The sequence below is a fragment of the Octodon degus genome, unplaced genomic scaffold (genome assembly GCF_000260255.1).
Source record: "Octodon degus isolate 3935 unplaced genomic scaffold, OctDeg1.0 scaffold00012, whole genome shotgun sequence".
Classification (NCBI taxonomy): Eukaryota; Metazoa; Chordata; class Mammalia; order Rodentia; family Octodontidae; genus Octodon; species Octodon degus.
Window position 1 is genome coordinate 17,541,074 of NW_004524588.1, and position 19,169 is coordinate 17,560,242.

Below are 19,169 nucleotides of genomic sequence, written 5' to 3' on the forward strand. Positions count from 1 at the left end.
AACCACTAAGAAGAATATATGCAGTGTATTATTTGTTGAAACTGTACTTCCGATTTGATTTGAAACTGTCTCATTGCTATCTGTTTATCAATAAAACTGTAGGAAAAAAAAAAAGAACTCAAATGAAAAAGAAGACTACAGGCCAATCTCCTTAATGAACATAGATGCAAAAACCCTCCAAAAGATATTAGTGAAAAGAATACAACATAACATCAAAAAGATCCTGTATTATGACTATATCTTATCCAAGAACTGCAGGAATAGTTCAACATATGCAAATGAAGAAATGTAATACATCACATAAATAGAAGCAAAGCGAAAAAGAACATAATCATATCAATGATGCAAAAAAGACTTTTAACAAAATCCAACCCTCCATGATAAGAACCCTGAGAAAATAAAGAAGGACCATATCTGAATGTGAGAAAACTATATGACAAACAAGTGACCAACATCATATTAAATGGGGAAAAACTGAAAACATCCCTTTTAAAATCAGGAACAAGACAAGGATGTCCACTATCACTTCTATTCAACACAATACTCAAAATGTGAGCAGAGCAAACACAAGCAGGTAATGTGGTCACATGCGCTCAGGGAAGAAAATTTGAAACATAATGACTAATACAGAAAATTAGTCACAGAGAGGTGAAGTCATTGCTGGGACTATAACTGATTATGTGGCTTAGAAACCCCTGGAACTTGTTCGTGGCGGGAGTTTAGAAAAGTTCAGGAAAGCAGGCAAAAGAAGCCCTGGATCCTGGTAAGCAGAGCTTAATAAGTTATTTCAAGGTTAAAAAATGAGAAGGATGATGAAAATGGAGACAGTAAAGGCCAGGCTCATAAGATTTCAGACAAGAATAAGGGCTTTAGTTGTACCTAGACTACAGGCCCAGTATGTTACATTCTGACAAGTAACTTAGCCATATTCTGTCCATGTCCTAAGATATTTTTAATTAATTAATTAATTAATTAATTGGTACAGGGTCTCACTATGCAGCTTGGACTCATAGTAATCCTCCTGTCTCAGCCTCCCCAGTGCTTGGATTACTGGTGTGCACCCCCACACCCAGTTTTAGTGGCTGACTTGGTATGTCCAGGGTTCCAGGACCAGCAGGGCTTGTGATACCAGGGATCAAACCTGGGTCTTTGCGCTTGCCAGACAAGCACTTAAAATGCTGAGCTAAATCCCCAGCCCCATCTCCTAAGATTTGATATGAGGCTTCATTTAAAGATGTCGGACTAGTTAGTCTGGTGAAGAAAATTTCAAGGTAGATATGGGACTACTGGCAACATTTAGTTAGATCTGCAGTAAAAATCATAAGAAAAAGACTAAGCCAAAAGACATAAAAGGGTCCAGTTCTGCCAGAACAAAAGCACTACAATAGGAGGTAAAGGAAATCATGGTTGCTAAGAGGGTGAGTATTTAAAAGAGGTTGAGCACTTTGCATCAGGCCAACAGGCAAGAAGGTTTGAAGGCATCCCAGGAATTGGCCAGACTCCACCCTTTACAGGCTCAGGAGTGTGAAAATGTAAGCACTTTTGAAAGACTTTGTTATAAAAATAAGAACCCTAGTGGTTTCCTGGTCCTTCAGCACCCCAGAGAGAAGCACATCCTCAGGTTCAGCCAGTCAGGGACACTGAGGCCCCCAAGCCCGTGGTCCTCTTGGGGTCACCACATGATGCAGATTTTTCAGGCATACAGAACACTAGAGTTGAGAGTCACAGAGGATTCCACATAGATTTAAAAGAAAAAGGCCTGTGCAATACCATCCACTGAGGAAAGATGCAGTGAATAACGCAGTTCAAGAGGGAAGCTGAGTGGGTCACAGGCAGCAGTGCTGTAGGGGCACGGCTGCCTATGTCCTTCGGAGCTCAAGCCTTATTGCTTCCCACCATAGGCACTGGACATGGAGCTATGGGATTCAATGTTTTTGTGTGCTTTCTTTCTGTCCTTCACTTTTCCTTTTTGGAATGGGAACATTTACCCCATGCCACTGTATGTTAAAAATATCTAAGTTTCTTTTTAATTTTTCACAGGGGTTCACACTTAGGAGTTTGTCCTGAGCTTCAGAAGACACTTTGGATTGTGGGGTTTCAGTCATGCATGCTGAAACTGTTAAGGATTTGGTGACTCTTAGAGATGCATCAAATACGTTCAGCACAGTGAGCTGAGCCTGCAGGGGGCTGAGGCTGACGGTCATATTTGGAGGATGTCTGAATTATTGGGGAACCACACTCAGCGTGCCATTAGGAGGTGAGGTCGGCTGGAGGTGGGTCCTGGGACATGACCCAAAGCCATCTATTTTAGCCCCTAACTCCTTCTTTTCCCACTCTCATAGCATCTTCTGCCATACTCTTCCACAAGGCAAGTTCTACCTTGGAATCAACCAATCACGCACTGACCTTCTTGACTGTGAGCCAAAGCAAACCTCCCTTCCCTGAAGTTCTGGGTGTCGTGCATTTTGTCCAGCAATGGGAAGATAACTAATATGCTGAGTAAGTCTTAAAACTTGAAAAAGTTAAGCGAGATCAGGATTCTTACTTTGCCTCACAAGTGGAAGATATGTCAAGAGTTCCTTATTGCTCTTGGTGGTCATATTTAAATTATCTAAGGGCTGAAAGAGGAGTGAATATAAATGCAAACCCTGTGCATAAGGCCAAATAACTCTTAAGAACGGTAAATGAAGCATAAAATGGTCACTTGGTGAGCTTATTGCCACTGAGATAGCACATGGTATTTATTTATTTGTATACTTATTCCTTGAAATTAGTCTAGAGGCTCAAACCTGCTCTTGAAACTTGATGGCCTGTGTGATCGCAGATAAATTACACTGAATCTTATTATTTAATACATAAAATAATCACATCTACTTTTAAGGACTAAAATAATTATAGCAATAAAAGAAAAAACATCAACAAAAGCCAGATATAGAGGATAAGGCAAATTCCAACAGATAAAAACTTGTTTTGCAAAGTTGAAAAAAAAAAAGGAGGCATTATTTCTGCTGTTAATAATCTTGTGGGTGCTAATACTTTACTTGTAGCTGTGCCGTGGGGTGTTTCATGATTCCTGACACAGAGCAGATCTAACACAATGATCTGATGAATGAAAAATATGAATTTTGTACCATCTTTGCCCAGGGTGATTTTGACATCCAGGAAAAAGGGTTATCAAAATGGATACTTAAGGACCACTTTCCAGGAAGGCTAATTTTTTTTTTTTTTTTTTTTTTTTTTTTTTTTTTTGTGGTACCGGGGATTGAACTCAGGACATTGCATTTGCCAGGCAGGTGCTTACGCCACTGAATGATTTCAACTAGTAATGAAAATTGGGAGGATGAATTCTTCCAGGTGACAATGACTGCCAAAACTTAAGTTTTACAGAGAAAAAGAGTATTAGCTGATGAGACTTAGTTGGCTTGGAGAGGAGGTATGTTGGGGAGAGAGAGAAAGAGACCCTGGCACAAACAGGATAGAATCCTAAAGGGCTCTCTGCATTAAGTTAAAAGGTATAAATCGTTGATCGTAGTAGTGTTTAGTCTTAGAATGCTTGCTCCAGTATGAGATGTTAAAACTGGGGCAGTGAGTCAGACTGTGGCATTTTGTGAGAAATGCAAGTCCTGTGGAGAGCTGAGGTAAGTATTAGCAGGTAAAGCCGCAAAGTCCACAGGAGACAGACAGTGAAAGTCTGATGGCCACTGCATTTGAAGCCTGAAGCCAATGCAAAAATTTAAGCAGAGAAATGACACAATCATATCTGTGTTAAAAAAAATAACTGGCACCAAAGTTAAAGAACAGAACCAAAAGAGAGAAAAATCTAGAGGCAAAGTATAGAAGTAGTTTTCTTATTTCAATGTCTGAAAAAAACTGACTGCAATGACCCAATAGACAGAGATAGCATTTTCCTGCCTTTAGCACCTTGGAAATTTCTAGAAAAGAACTCAGTTTATTGAGGAACAATGTGCTGTCACCAGCATCTTCAGATGACTAGTTGTGTCTAAGAAAAATATACACATAGACCTATATAAATTATGTATAGGATATAGAAAATAAAAAGCCAGCAATTCATCATTTTTATAAGTTTACTAATTCTTGTATAATTCCTAATGATAGTAGCAATGATGACCACGTAGGAATTAGGAAGTAGTGTTCTGGGTCCTTCCGATATCAATCAGAGTTTATGCTCGCTCCACGCAGTCCGCTCTGTGGACTCTGCTGGACTCTCAGCAACCTGAGGCTTGACGAGAAAAGCAGCAATACCGAGCTCCGTGAGCTTGCCTGGACACTACAGTAGCTGTAAGGAAGACCATGGAGACACGCGGAGTGTCCACTCCCACTTCGCAAGCACAGAGTGACGCAGAAGCCAGACATTAACTAATTGAACGTAAGTTCAATTTACAGATAGTTAAAAGATAAAGTTTAAAAATGCTAAAAAAAAATGTTCACAATCTATTTACATCCTTACTCTAAGAGCAATGTAACGTTATCTTACGTCCTGACATGAAATTGACCTCTTTTATTCCAGCTAAAGTATTTGAATATTTAAATATATCTGTGACATTCCATGATTTGCTTTTTTTTTTTTTTTGGATTTTAGGGAAGGGTCTACAGGGTGTTCAGGGTCTCACTACTAGATTGAATTTGAAGTGATCTGCCTGTTTGCAGCTTCCCAAGAGCTGGGATTACAGGTGCCTGCTGCGATACCCAGTCTTAATCACTGTCTCAGCGTGCCCCAGGGGTGGGGCTGGCAAGGCAGGTCTGGGGATCGAACCCCTGGCCCTGCGCCTGCTTGCAGGCACTTTAATCCGCTGAGCTATTTGGCTGGCCCTGCTTTGCTTTTTGATTAAGAGAATTACAATTATTTAAAGAATCCCAAGAATATACATACTTAAGCTAAGCTTTGCCAGGAAAGTAGCCTTGTTTAGTTCTGGGAGGTCCTTGACTTAACACAAAATCTATGCTTGTAAACTCAGGGTGCAATTTCATAAATCATATGTTTCTGGCTTCTTAGTTTTACTCTTCTGTTTGGGGGAAAGATAAGTTAGCCTTTATAATTTTTATTTTCAGTTTCAATGTGACTAAAATATTTGTTAAGTATTATGTTAAAGCAGTTTAACAGAGAATTTGTAATCTTCTGGAATATTTGCATTTGCCCACTGATTAGTATGAATTGCTATTTTAGAAATCAGTTTTTAAAATTAAATCAGCCTTGATGAATTGGCTAAATACCAGGCTCCTATTAATTGAAAACTAAAATCATAGAATATAAGTGGAATTATTTTCTAAATTTATTTCAGATTGTTTCTGTCATATAAAAATGCATCATATTTTTTAAATAAATCTTTTTTATTTTTTTAAATGTATTTATTTGTGTGTGTGTGTGTGTGGCCAGCTCAGCCCACCAGGGGGCAGGGCTGGCTGGCATGTGGGGCTGGGGGATTGAACCATGGTCCCTGTGCTTTGCTAAGCTTGTTCTAAGTAGGTGCTTTAGACCACTGAGCCATCTCACCAGCCCAGAATGCATCATATTTTTAATTATTCATCTTGAATCCTGAAACATTGATGACCTCATTTATTCTACAATTATTCTTTGATCCTCTACGATTATATATATATATAAATTCTTTCTTTGGGTGCCCGCATTGCTGGCTGCTTGCACATGACTGTGAAGACCTCTGTCCTCACTGAGACTCTGGTTTCCCTAGGTGCTGAGGTGCGGTGGTCCAGCTGCAGCATCTTCTCCACACAGGACCATGCAGGGGCCGCCATTGCCAAGACTAGTCTTCCAGTATATGCCTGGGGGGGGGGTGAAACAGATGAGGAGTACCTGTGGTGCATTGAGCAGACTTTGTACTTCAAGGAGAGGCCCCTCAACATGATGATGGTGGTGACCTTACCAACTTTATTCACACCGAGTACCCACAACTTTTGTTGGACATCCAAGGCATTTCTGAGGAGACCACAACTTAGGTACACAACCTACACAAGATGATGGCCAAGGGGATCCTGAAGGCACCTGACATCAACATCAATGACTCTGTCACCAAGAGAAAGTTTGACAACTTCTATGGCTTTCAGAAATCCCTCACAGATGGCATCAAACGGGCCACAGATGTGATAACTACAGACAAGGTTGCAGTTGTAGCAGGCTATGGTCATATGGGGCAGGGCTGTGCCCAGGCCCTGTGGGGTTTCGGAGCTCTTGTCATCATCACTGAGATCGACCCCATCAATGTGCTCACACTGCCATGGAAGGCTATGAGGTCACTACCATGGATGAGGCCTGTCAGGAGAGCAACATCTTTGTCACTACCACAGGCTGTGTGGACATTATCCTCAGTCGGCACTTTGAGCAGATGAAGGATGATGCTGTTGTTTGTAACACTGGACACTTTGATGTGGAGATTGATATGAAGTGGCTTAATGAGAATGCTGTGGACAAGGTGAACATCAAACCCCAGGTGGACTGCTATCAGCTGAAAAATGGGCGCAGCATCATCCTTCTGGCTGAAGGCTGGCTAGTCAACCTGGGTCGTGACATGGGTCATCCCAGCTTTGTGATGAGCAACTCCTTTGCCAACCAGGTGCTGGCGCAGATTGAGATGTGGACTCACCCAGACAAATACCCTGTTGGGGCTCAATTCCTGCCCAAGAAGCTGCATGAAGCAGTGGCCGAGGCCCACCTGGGCAAGCCAAATGTGAAGCTGACCACGCTGACTGAGAAGCAAGCCAAGTATCTGGGCCTGTTCCATGATGGCCCCTTCAAGGCTGATCACTACCGCTATTGAGAACCAGAGATGCCCTCACCTTCCAGTGGCTGTCCTTGTCCAGGCCCACTTCTTCCCAAGAGCAAATGGCACTGATTCTGCAATTGTTTTCCCAGTGTTCTCCATGGGCCCCTTGGGACTGATCATTCTTCACACTGTTCCAGGTGTGGCAGGGGGAACAGAGAGGTCCCAGGCAAGACGGAGGTACAAAAGAGATATATTTGGGGAACCAGGAGCTCTGAGTGCTTGAAAGTGTTCAGTCAATCAGTCCTCCTTAGGCTGGAAGTCGGTAGGGTGGTCACAAAGGCCATGCATGTTATCAGGCAGGCCTACATCTGGCCTGTGCACTTGGACCTGTGTGCTTGGTTTACAAGTTTACTAATCTCCGAGTCCATGGAGCCACATCATAGGGCAAAGAAAAATTGGGAGTTTAAATGTTTCTGAGAGCTTGGGTTATTTAGTGCTGGAGTTTCTTGTAATTCTCCAAATATTGAGGTTGGTCCTTTTAGTCGCTATTTCACAGGGATTAGAATAGACCATTAAGAGATAGTCAAGAAGGGACAGAGGTAATTGCCAGAGGTCAACAGGGACCAAACAGGCATGATGTATCCTCACGTAAAATGATGGCTCCTACATCACAATCCTATGTCAAAAAAACTAATTTGGTTTATAATGTATATATGATGTTCAGACTATTACAAGACAGCAGGAAGGTGGATAAATAAAAATTTTGGTATCTGAAAAAAATTCTTTCTTCTCAGTCTGGAGCCTTTTTAAAATTTTTTCTTCACCTAGTTATTACACTTCAGTACAAAGTTCTGAGTGTGACCAGGTAGGAGAAAATCGACATTTTTAACATTAAGTCTAATGCTAGTAGAATTTTTCCTTTTAATTCGGAGTCAAACTCACATTTAGGAATTTTATTACATAGATCTCAAAAAATAGTTGATTAGCGAAATGAAACAAAATCATTCCGATGTTCTAAATAACTCTTTTAGAGCTAAGTGAATTTGGCTAGAGTTATGTTAACACTCTGCACCAGGCACTGACTTAATCATGTATTACGAAGATATCCACGACCCATGATCTAAAGCTTGCTTATGTTCAGTGAGAGTGATGATCATAATGCCTATGACGAGCAAAATGTTTTTCTATTTTATACACTGGCACTGCAGATAGCCTAAACATGCTCACAGTTACTAGGGTTGTTTTTGACAAGCTATGATATCCAATAGGACTAGGGCGCTATCAACATTTATTCTTTCCATTTTGCATTGTTTACTTATTCTAACTTATAACGTCAACAGCTCATTTTTAGAATGACAGTTTATAACATATTGGTTTCCCCCTGAATTCTATTGTTTAGGAAGAATTGATGTCAAAATCCTCTATTTGTAGTAAAGTAATCAATTAGAATCTCATTACATAATGTCATTCTGCATGCAGACATTCCATAATCATAAAGTCTTTTAGAGCGATTAATGACAGAATGTATTTGATTTCTGACTTAAACTTTCATGAAAAGTAATAAATCACACTATGGATCTACTAAATCGATGAAAAAGACAGATCAAAATTTCCCAGTACTTTCACAAAAAATTTACTAGGTTGTAAAATTTTATTTTATCTAAGAAATACAATTATTGATCAGTCTCCTGTTCTATTTTACTCTTTCAACTCTACACTGAAATTCATTTCACCAAAGCTTGAAATTTTCCATCTTGCTGTAACATGATCTATGAACCACATATAAAGAGGGAGAGATCTGAATTTCTTTTGTATCCTTCAGCTTTTTTTCTTCAAGCACAAGATACATGTCAGAGAAATATGTGATAGCTATAGTTAGGAAAAACCCAAAACTTAAATGTAGTAGCATCAACCACTCGGGGGATTAAGCCCTTAGGCAGGTCACACTCTGACACAACACAAGGAGGGCTCCCTGTACTAGGAGGTTAACAAAGAGCCTTTAACGAAGCTTGTCAAGAAACTTTCCTGGATTGTTAAGAACTTCATGAATATGTCTGTATCTTATTAATTATCATCTATGGATGTGACACTTTGACATAGTTTTAGAAAATTGTATAATTCCCATTTAAGACACTTGCTCATATAGCCGGCCTATCCCACATTTCTTACTACTGGGGAACACAGAACATCAGTTTAAACATTTCATATAATAGCCAAGTATTGACAGTCTTTATTTATAGTCTTTATCGCTCAGATAAAAAGCTAGCATTTAACTTGACAAACATTCACACTGTAATTAATGGCAAAGTCAACATTGTAATTAATTAAAAAAATCTCTTTGACAGACACCAAGCTGATCTGCATAAAAATACATTGAACTAAGAGAAAGTAGCTGTATAACTGCCAGAAATATGATAATCATTATAATAAAGTATCCTATGAATTATGAAAGTATACAGCCTAACCATTTATTGGAACATTATTTTAAGTGACAACTAAAATCTGCTTAAATGCATGAGTGATTTTTATAGAAAGTAGAAAACAAACAGTTCTTACCAAGTTTGCAATGATGTAATGGTAGCCTTTAACATGCTTCCCAACACTGACAATCTGTGGGGACAAAAAGGAAGGAGAAAAAAATCAGCTTGATTTTGATAAGAGATTATTTTTATTTTGTATTTTTTAATCTCCTTTTTAAAATTAATTTTATTGAGAAAGAAATAGCAAGGAGACAGTTTCAAAACAGATAAGTAGGACACTTACAATAATTAATACATTACATATTGTTGTCTTTGTAGTAGTTATTCATAGTACAAGATGCAGACATGATATCTTGTCTAAACACTATTAGTTCAAAACTTTCTTCTCATGGAACTAAGAGAAAGTAGCTGTATAACTGCTATATAGGATTTCAGGGTAAATCCTGAGGGGATTTAACTAGCCTTATCAGATACAAAAGTAACATTTTTTGTTATATAGGTCTCGCTTTATCTTGGTCTTAACCATCTAGCAGAAAAGTATAAACACGAGGTATAAAAAGTAAAGCCATATTAATATGCTGAGCTGTAAAAGGCTCAAGTCAACAACTTCTGACATTGCCAGTCCTATGGATAACCCACTACTATTAGGGACTACTGGACTATATTGGATTATTTTGCTGAATTCATGCACCTACGATATTTAAATGACAATGGAATACCCATCTCTGACAAAACTAAACAAAAAAGGGGGATATAAATGAAGGACCATTTCATAGTGAAAAAAATATATCTGTATATTTGAAAAAGAGATTATTTTTAAGCATTTCCCCTTTTACCATGATTTCATGTGGAACTGTGATAGGAAAACAACACTGTTTTTCTTATAAGAGCGATAAATTATAATGAATTTGATGGGCCCCACTGAAAATAAGTGATTATTATTATTTTTTTTGACAACTCATACAGAATTTTACTTAACAAAGTAATATGAATTTCACAGTATTTGTTGTAATACATGGTATTGTCTTACAACAATATTATAATTGTTGTAAGCAACGTAGCACCACCAAGGCTGTTCATTTTCCTTAGTGGGTAGGGAAGATCATTTATGAATAAAATAGGTTATTGTGTTGAATACGAAGCAATGCATGTTTAAATGCACAGCAAAGCATAGTTAACTCTCATCTGTGTATGGAAATTTCTAAAATGATAATTAGGGACCGGCCAAATAGCTCAGTGGATTAAAGTGCCTGGAAGCAGGCGCAGGGACCAGGGGCTTGATTCCTGGGCCTGCTGTGCTGGCCCTGCTCCCTGGGGCATGCTGAGATGCAATTGAGACTGGGAGTGGTGGCATGCACCTATAATCCCATCTCTTGAGAGGCTGTAAACAGGCAGATCATTACGAGTCTGATCTAGTAGTGAGACCCTGAACACCCTGTAGACCCTTCTCTAAAATAAAAATAAAAAAATTAAAATTAAAAAAAATGATAATTAGAACAAAACTATATCAAAAATTTTTACTTTTTCTGCTGGGTTCATTTTTTTCCCCAAGAATTATTTCAGGAGTACTCAGAAAAATATAAACTCAGAAATTTTAAGGAAATAAACAAACATTTTTATGTGCAGTTTTGTTTCTCCATTAGAGGTAAAAATCTTCTATAAAAATGAAAATTTCTTCCATAAGAGATAAAATCTAATTGCAGTTACTGATGAGAAGTTTTGTGACCTCACAGGTGCCCACAATGTAAGATTTTTTTTTGTTTTTCTACTATGAAAGAAAAAATTCTAATTGATTTTAGCTTTTTAAAATCCTCCAAAGACAGTTCTTTTGCTTGAGGGAGTTGTGTTCAAAATAGAGAAAATCTCTTAAAACCAGAATATATTAATTGTCCTGGAAACAAATTTTTTTTATATAACTTTGGTGGCATGTAATTTCTGTTCATCTCACCCTTCTCCTTTGACTATATATACACTTTCTTTTCTGACTTTAAAGTGCTGCAGCTTGAATTGTTCAACTGGCTTGGATTTTCATGCTGAAATATAGATTTACATGGCTCACAGTTTATTATCACCCGACCATGAGAATTGCCCTCTGGAAAATTCTAAGCCAGCATCACTTAAAATATTTCCCCAAAGATGTTTTGTGATTGCTTATACAGGAACTGCAATGTTAGTATCACTAGCCTGTCACCACTTTTACAATAATTTCTCAAATTCTGAATTCCCTGGTCATAAAATGAGGCACAAATTCAAAATACAACCTGCCAAAAGAAGAGGCTGTTATCATGCTCGGGGCAGGTACTTCCCTCATCACAGTAAGTCCAGGCTACTAATGAAAATCCATAATTGACTCCGTCTACATGGGGCACATATATTTTTCCTGCTCCACTTTTTTTTATTGGATTCTGGACTTTGAATGGTTGAGGTTTACAAAGGGCCCATGATCTGATTTGTGGTTTTGACTGATTCCAGAGTGCTTGTTCTTGGGTGAGCCTTAAATGACCAAGCAGACTACCCAACGCAACGACTTCATCACAGAGTGGTCTAGCTCTTACCATTTAAGACTTCCTCTGTTTACTTGAAAGCTCACTTCTCTATTTCTAAAAAAATTCCATAGCATTTCTAAGCCATTTGTATTGCTGGATGTTTCTAGTCCTCAATTTGTTGAAAGCCAAACTCCCTGAGATGACCTTACCACGAAGAGAGGACAAGTAATAAATACACCAGTTATGCAGGTTGGTGAAGAATCAGTGCAAGGAATCATACCAGGCAATCTAAAGCTGAGTGATCTCTTATAAGCTGTTCAGGCTGGAGCCATTTTCTTCTCTAGAAATTTCAGGTACTGGTTGTGCAAAGGACAGCAGTCAGACATTTGATAATTGCTACTCAGTTGGAAAAATGCTTACTCTAGTAATGAGTCTGCTATTAGATTCATGCCTCTTGGCCTCTGTGGGGATTGATGCCACTCAGTGTCCATTGTTTATTCTCTTCCTGTCTCATTGTTCCTGACAGTCCTGGGTGTGCCTACTTGAACCTTCTTGTACTTTCTTTAAGCCCTCCTCCCTACCCTGTTTCTTCCTTCTTGACACTCTCAGCTTGTGATTTCCGTGCAGTTGCAGTCAAAATCCTGTCAAACATCCATTGTGATGTAGAACCCCTTGTGCTTGTTGAAAAGACGCAGGGCTGGTGGAGATTTGTGGTGGGCATCTCCACGGAGAAAGGGCTGTCAGCTCTCTCCTTTAGAACTGCATCAGCGTAGCAGGGAACCATCATCAGTCAAACTCACGTGACACAATTTCAAAGGATGAAGACTTATAAAACTGAAAGGAACTGGAAGAGTGAAGAATCTTGGCAGCAACTGTCTTGTAGGGTTTGCTATGCATTGATGTGGAGGGAAGTGAGGGGACCAGAGATCTGAAGATTTGTTCACCTGCCTGGAGATGCTGGCCTGATGACGGTCTCTAATGACCAGGTCCTTGCTGGGAGAGTTCTCCTCAGGGAGTGCTCCTGTCACCATCACCTGGGGTGGCTGTGGTCCCCCTGTTAAGTATCCAGCTTTAGATGAAAATTGTTTGTGAAAAAAATTCCATTTACATGCCATGAAATAATGTTTTAAAAATAGAATGCTGCTTTTTTTTTTTTTTTTTTTTAAAAAAAAACTGTGTAAGTCTAACAACCTCATTGTTGTTTTTCTCACCCCTTCCAAAGTGAAGCATGTTTTATATAAAATTCATCTGAGAAGCTTGAGTTTGGGAGCAGAAAGACCTTGTGTCTCTATCTACTGGACATTTTTTCTTCGGAAATATTCTAGTGAAACAGAACGATCCAAGGTGAAAGGTATAGGTGTAGTTCAATCCCCGGTTCCGCAAAAAAGAAAAGAAAAGAAAATTTGGACAGCTTTGGAGTTGGGGAGATGGCTCAGTAGAATAAGTGCCTCCCTGGCAAGCACAAGGGCCTGAGTTTAATCCCCACGTTCTGAAAAAAAAAGGTATAGTGTAAAGTGGCACTGCCTGCACACCAGTGTGAAAGGCGGTTTCCGTGGGATGATGACGTCTACAACAAGGACTTCATTGTTAAACTAATTACAACCTCTTGCATAAAGATAGACACACGCAGGGATGAAGAAGCTGTGTCTTTTAAGAGGAACAAAGGATGCAGCTAGAGAAGGAATAGAAAGCATATGTTTAGAGCTTTGAAGGAAAGTTCAGGAAGGATGTGGAAGTACACTGTCACCACTTTGAGTCAATCTTTACAAAAATAAAACATCTAAGAGACAAGGGCCTGAGTTCAATACCCAGTTCTGGAAAAAACAAAACAAAACAAAACAAAACAAAAAAAAACCCTAAGAGAAGAGACTAGAATCTTTTAACTGTTTTTCTTTGTTTTGTAGGAAATAACTGATTAGATATATCTGTAGTGCTGGTGAAATAATTTAACTATAAAATCAGGGTTATACACATACATATTAACAAGGTAAATACTAGATATAAACATTAAATTTATTTTTGTTCACCTATTTTGGGAAAATCAGTATTTGTAAATATAACTTCTAGGACTTGTGTCACTAATTAAAGCTGGGGATGACGCCACAGCCTGACCCTCAATCTTGGCTTCCAGCTTGTCCTTGCCTTGCCTTTCAGTTCAGGTCAGCAAAAATGAATAGACTGCCTTGTGTGGGGGTTCCAGAACAGGAGACTGGAGGACAGGACAGCCAGTGCTCAGTCACTGCAGTGTGTACTGCCTCCTAAGGGCAAAAGAGCTGGACGGAAACAACTGATGCACAAGGCAGAATAAGGCGGGTGTCAGTGATATCAAGGAGAACATGATATCAATTTCTAGGGAACACAAGGTACATTTTAAATGAATAAAAACTAACTATTGACTAGGTGGCTAATTAAAAAGCAAAGCAGGATGTAAGTGTCGCAAACATTAATATACAAAGTCACTGTGAGTGTTGTAAATGTAAATGAATGAGAGTTTGGCCTTCAATTCATAGTGAGCTTCTCTGCTAATCTTTTATGGCTTTCAGAGCACTCGGAAGCTTTCTATAAGGAATGCTGAGTATTACTGGAAACAATCGCTGTGAAGCTGTGATTGCCACATCCAACAATATTTGCTAGTTAAAGTCATAGTGACACATGGATATGAATAATGTTGTTTTTCTTTTAGTATGATCTTATAAATTTGCTATGCATTTCTCTCTTGGATATTATCATGTTCCAGAGAATGCAGTCTCCTGGAGAAAAGACCCCAAGGCATTCATGGCGTTCGGGCCACACTGCTGATCAGTGATAGCGACTGTCACGATGGTAGTCATGCTTACTTAGTGTTCTTTCTCTGTAGGAATTCTGAAGTTCCAAATATCTCCTAAATATTGACGTAAGATAATAGTTGAGTGTTAGTCTTATTGGTAAGATGTAAGATGTATGGAAAGATAAAAAAATACACCTCAAATCCTAAAGAAAGTATGAGAAGCGGTTTAGGAAAAGGACAGGAATTTGAGCTCTTACTAGATATTTTAAAAAGACATATGTCTTCTTGCAAGCATATGGCTGTGAGTGAGTGTGTATGAATTACCATTTTTTCTATATTTGGATATGTTAGAGACTGTAAAAGATTCTTGGGTAGTAAATCTCTTTTGGGGGATGAAAAGGGAAAGAGAGCTGTTGCTGTTAAAGTAGTGACCTTTCTCTCAAGAGACATTTATAATTAGTCTGACTGATGTCCAGTAAAGCATGTTGGGACACACTGCTCCGCGGACATGGAGTCTTACATGGACAGGAAGTCTACATCTGAGTGGTTAGTCACTGCAAGAGAAGGGTCCAGCCATGTGTCACTTTCAGCAATGTGTCACCTTCCCACTTCAGTGTACACTCCCTCACCTGCCAAAAACAGCTCTTGATTTCCTTGCCTCAGGTTTTATCTGATCTCTAACTCTTTGCCCTCAGAGGAGGGAGAGGGTAGAAGGCTGGAGCTGTCTAACCCCATAGCAAACTTCCTCCCAGGCCTGACAGGAGTGGGTGTATAAGTACTCCAACTCCTACCCTCCGAGTGAGATGATTCCATGCATGTTCTGACCTGCTTCTTCCAGTAACTGGCCTAGACTCTTTCCCGAGAGATCCTGGCCCATCTCCACATGCTCATTCCCTAGACAAATGTACCCTTTACCCACTATGTTTCTCTAGGAGATAACTCCTTCCTTCTTTACTTTCCTATTAGTTTGCATTGAAATCCTTGTTTTACGATTGGCTTCTGGGGAAAATAAAACCAAGTAAAGCACTCACTAAAGTGGAACCAATAAGGTGGAAAAAACTTCAGTAACATTTGCTAGCTGACAGTCCCAAGCCTTTCTCCTCTGTAGTGTTACACGCCTATATTATGTCCGAGTCTCTAACCTCTGTGTGCAAGGGCTTTGGGAAAACTCCAGTGAATATTTAAATTTTAAAAATGTGTTACAAGAGAGAGTCATTAAGTCCAATCAAAATACCCACTCCCCCCAAAAACCCACTCCTTCGCCCCCTCATTCTTGTCACTTTCGGCAGCAGTTCTGGAAATTCTCTTTCATGAGTGTCTGTACAAGGTGTGGTCGAAAGTTTGGTTGAAGGCTGCTGCTGAGCACCACCTAAAGAGAGGCAGGCTCTTAGAGCACCGCAGCGCCTCCTCGCCCTCCTGTTCACCAGACCTGCCGCTGTGGGCCTGAATTCGGGCTCTTGTCTGAAGGCTAACTGACCATGATATGTACCTGTTTTGAATTCTGCAAAACACTGAGGCAGCCACACCTGTGCAGCTAAAGAACCTCATGCGAGAAAACTTTCAAAAACACTGCTTCAGAGAGACATGGGAACAATGATATACCTATGTTTGGACAGAATTTGGAGAAGGATGAATAGCAATACGACTTTTACAACAATAGATTATTTTAATTTCAATACGCATTGTATATTTCAATCACAATATGTAACCAAGGACTTAGGTTGCATAATGTGCCAAACTTTTATTTGGACAACTGTAATTGATGCAAAGACCTGCTCTCTTAAGCGGATAAATAGCCATGGTTTGATGTCCTTAATAAACTCTTCATATATTAACATGTAATTTTCCTTTTTGTGCTATCTTACGTAGCTTACGGACATTTCTTAATGGTATTTTTATTGCTTTCCTTAGACTTTTTTTTTTTTTGAAATTTTTCTTTTGAAAATCTCTTCTGCTGCATCCTATCACTGGACATAATTGAGGCCATTTTATGTTCACCTCTTCCCCAGTTTAACTGATTAACAAGCTAAGGAGGGTTCTAGAATGGATAAGGTTTGAATAGGTTCTTAGAATTATAAAGTATAAAAGCAAGTGTTGTATTTCAGGCATTTAATTCTTGTTTTCTGTGACAGCCTTCAAACTGCCAGTGATCATAGAAGAGTGTGACCTAGACGGAGTATGTCCTTCTCTGCCTGTCATGGTGGTATTAAAATTCCATATTCACAAAGCTCAAATTATATGATTCTCATGATATTAACTCTGAACATTTCTTAACAGAGTTCCATTTTGACTTAATAGCATTTTAATTTTACCATTTAAACTGTTTGCAAAGGGACATAAAAGATTCTATGACACTTCTACTTATGAATTGGAAGCACATATGCTAGCTTAATAAGGTCAGTTAGAAGCATTCTTTTTTAAAATTAAAAGACATTTCATAATAATCAATATGCAAATAATACCAATGAGATGGGGTGGAGGGGGATATTCCCTTGTTTTCATAAACACATTAAAAAATAGTCACCAAGTGATGAAGTAGAGACTGCAGTGCAGGTATTTTAACTACAGTTTCTGTATTTTTCCCACTACTTCTCATTCCCTTCTTTAGACCATACTCATTCAGAAAAATGATTGATTTTTGGTGAGTATTAATATATCATTCAGAAAAAGAAGATGAATACAACTGATACTTGTGAGGATGACATTCTTTATCACATAAAATATTTGATGAATGTCAAACTTAGGAGGAAAACCTAAATTTCTCATGATGAAACAGAAAGCCAGTTCCTTTCTTTGCAAATAAGGCCAGAGCATGTCACATACGTGAGCAGCACCGGATGCGCCTGGTCTTCCTAATTCCACTTTGTATAAAACTGAGATTGGCTCTTACAGATGGAGAAGCATCAGGGATGCTTTAATGCCTCAATTCTACGCATAAAATTTCATGACCTATCTATAATAAAGCTAATTAGCAGAGAAATTGTGTTTAGTTTTGCATAGTTTGTACTTTATTAAGTGAATATTTAAAAAAAACAGTTCTGGTTGTACCTAAATTTATGCGTTACTGTACTCAATCCAGCAGGTCATGCTTCATATCTATTACAATTTCAAAATAAGCAATGAAAGGGTTAAGTAAATATATTCTATGGTTTATAGCTTGCAAATTGGCAATTGCACAAATATAAATCCATAAAGCTAACTTTTATTAACCAGACAATGAGTAGAATACTTCTTGGTCTTATCAAATGCTCAGTAAACATATTATCAATGACTAAATATCTATTCTTGAATTATAAAGACAACCAGCAGGGCCTGGTAGTGATGAAATACAAGGCATCTTTCAATTCATATGTAATTATGAGGGACTATGTGATGACTTGAACACCCAACATGCTCAAGAAGAAAGCTTGATTCATAAACATGAGATGCACAGGCACTGTTTGGGCATGCCCACGGGACATTCGTAGGATGGACGACTTCGAAGACCCAGTCTCTCCAGGAGTCTATGGTGATTGCTGGTACAGAGACCGTGAACCACTGGTTCTGGAAATCGCCAGTTAATTCCTCAGCTTCCTTGCCTGCATACTTGCTTTGAGATTAGTTTTTCTTAAATCCTATTTGACCTACTGTCCCCTGCACTTGCTTATTTTTAAAAAATTCAAGATTCGCCTTATTTTTGAATGAATACCAGGCAAGTAAAATAGAAATGCATGCAGAAAAAAAGTATTGTGTGGCCAATTTTGCTTGGAGCACTATGCTAAATAAGATTTAAGAGGTTCCTTTGCTGTAGGAATTTTTATAGAATATGTTAATGCACACTGAAATTGCAACAGCCAGATAAAGTATGCAGTTTTGCTGAACAGTTTTCAAAGGTTAAAGAAAGACTTCCTTCCTATTGCATTGCCGTTCACACATCCCCCTTAACTTGCATTGCTTCAGCGTTAGCATAAATGTTGCCAGAGCAGCATCTTCTTACTTCCCTCCACTCTTGATTGTGATAACACACAATGATAACCAACTCATCCGAAGAATATTTAAATGACTTTGTCCACAATTTTGGAGATACTCCTTCATCACCACTTGATAGTCTCAGCTAATAATGGGATTTAAATTTTGTATAGCTGTGTGTAATTATGTTTGAGAGATGAAACTGGGATTAATTAAATATGTAAGACATATGACCCCAGAGTTGTTCTCTTTCTTTTATTTCAACAGGATAACTAATTTGCATTTAAGCTTATTTAGGATTTTCTTTTTTTAAGCAAAAGGAGATGACTGATTTAAAGATGGGCAAAAGGGGAAGAGAGATGACAGCTACTCTGGATGAGTATGGAGTGTTTAAAAGTGAGAAACGTGAGCTTCTTTGAGATTTTTAAATGTACTACTACAAACAGATGACAGAGAATCAGAGGAAGCAGGCAGATATAACCAGATATGCTATCTTAATAAAGGAGTATAAATTTTAAAGTAAGTGCTTTGTATTTTTTCAAATGATGGACCCTAATATTATTTTAAAGAGCAAACAAAATTGTAATTCTATGGAGAAAAGTCAGTGGGAAAGCCTCTACTTCAGAGGCTGGGCATGGTGGTGCACAACTGCAATCCCAGCTCTTGGGAGGCTGTAAACAGGCGGAACACTACGAGTCCCAACTAGTAGTGAGACCCAGAACACACTGTAGACCCTTCCCTAAAATACAAA

General features: G+C 38.7%; 1 protein-coding gene and 1 pseudogene across 5 annotated transcripts in view; one reads left to right on the forward strand and one right to left on the reverse strand.

Annotated features, from left to right (window-relative positions):
- Positions 1-19,169, reverse strand: part of Gria4 (glutamate ionotropic receptor AMPA type subunit 4) — a 391,757-nt gene that overhangs the window by 86,182 nt on the left and 286,406 nt on the right. For all 5 annotated transcript variants that reach the window (XM_023709510.1, XM_004626135.2, XM_004626136.2 and 2 more), the window contains exon 6: positions 9,294-9,347. In XM_023709510.1, coding sequence (XP_023565278.1) covers positions 9,294-9,347 — 54 coding nt within the window. The remainder of the gene's footprint in view (positions 1-9,293; positions 9,348-19,169) is intronic.
- Positions 5,636-6,847, forward strand: LOC105741441 (annotated as a pseudogene).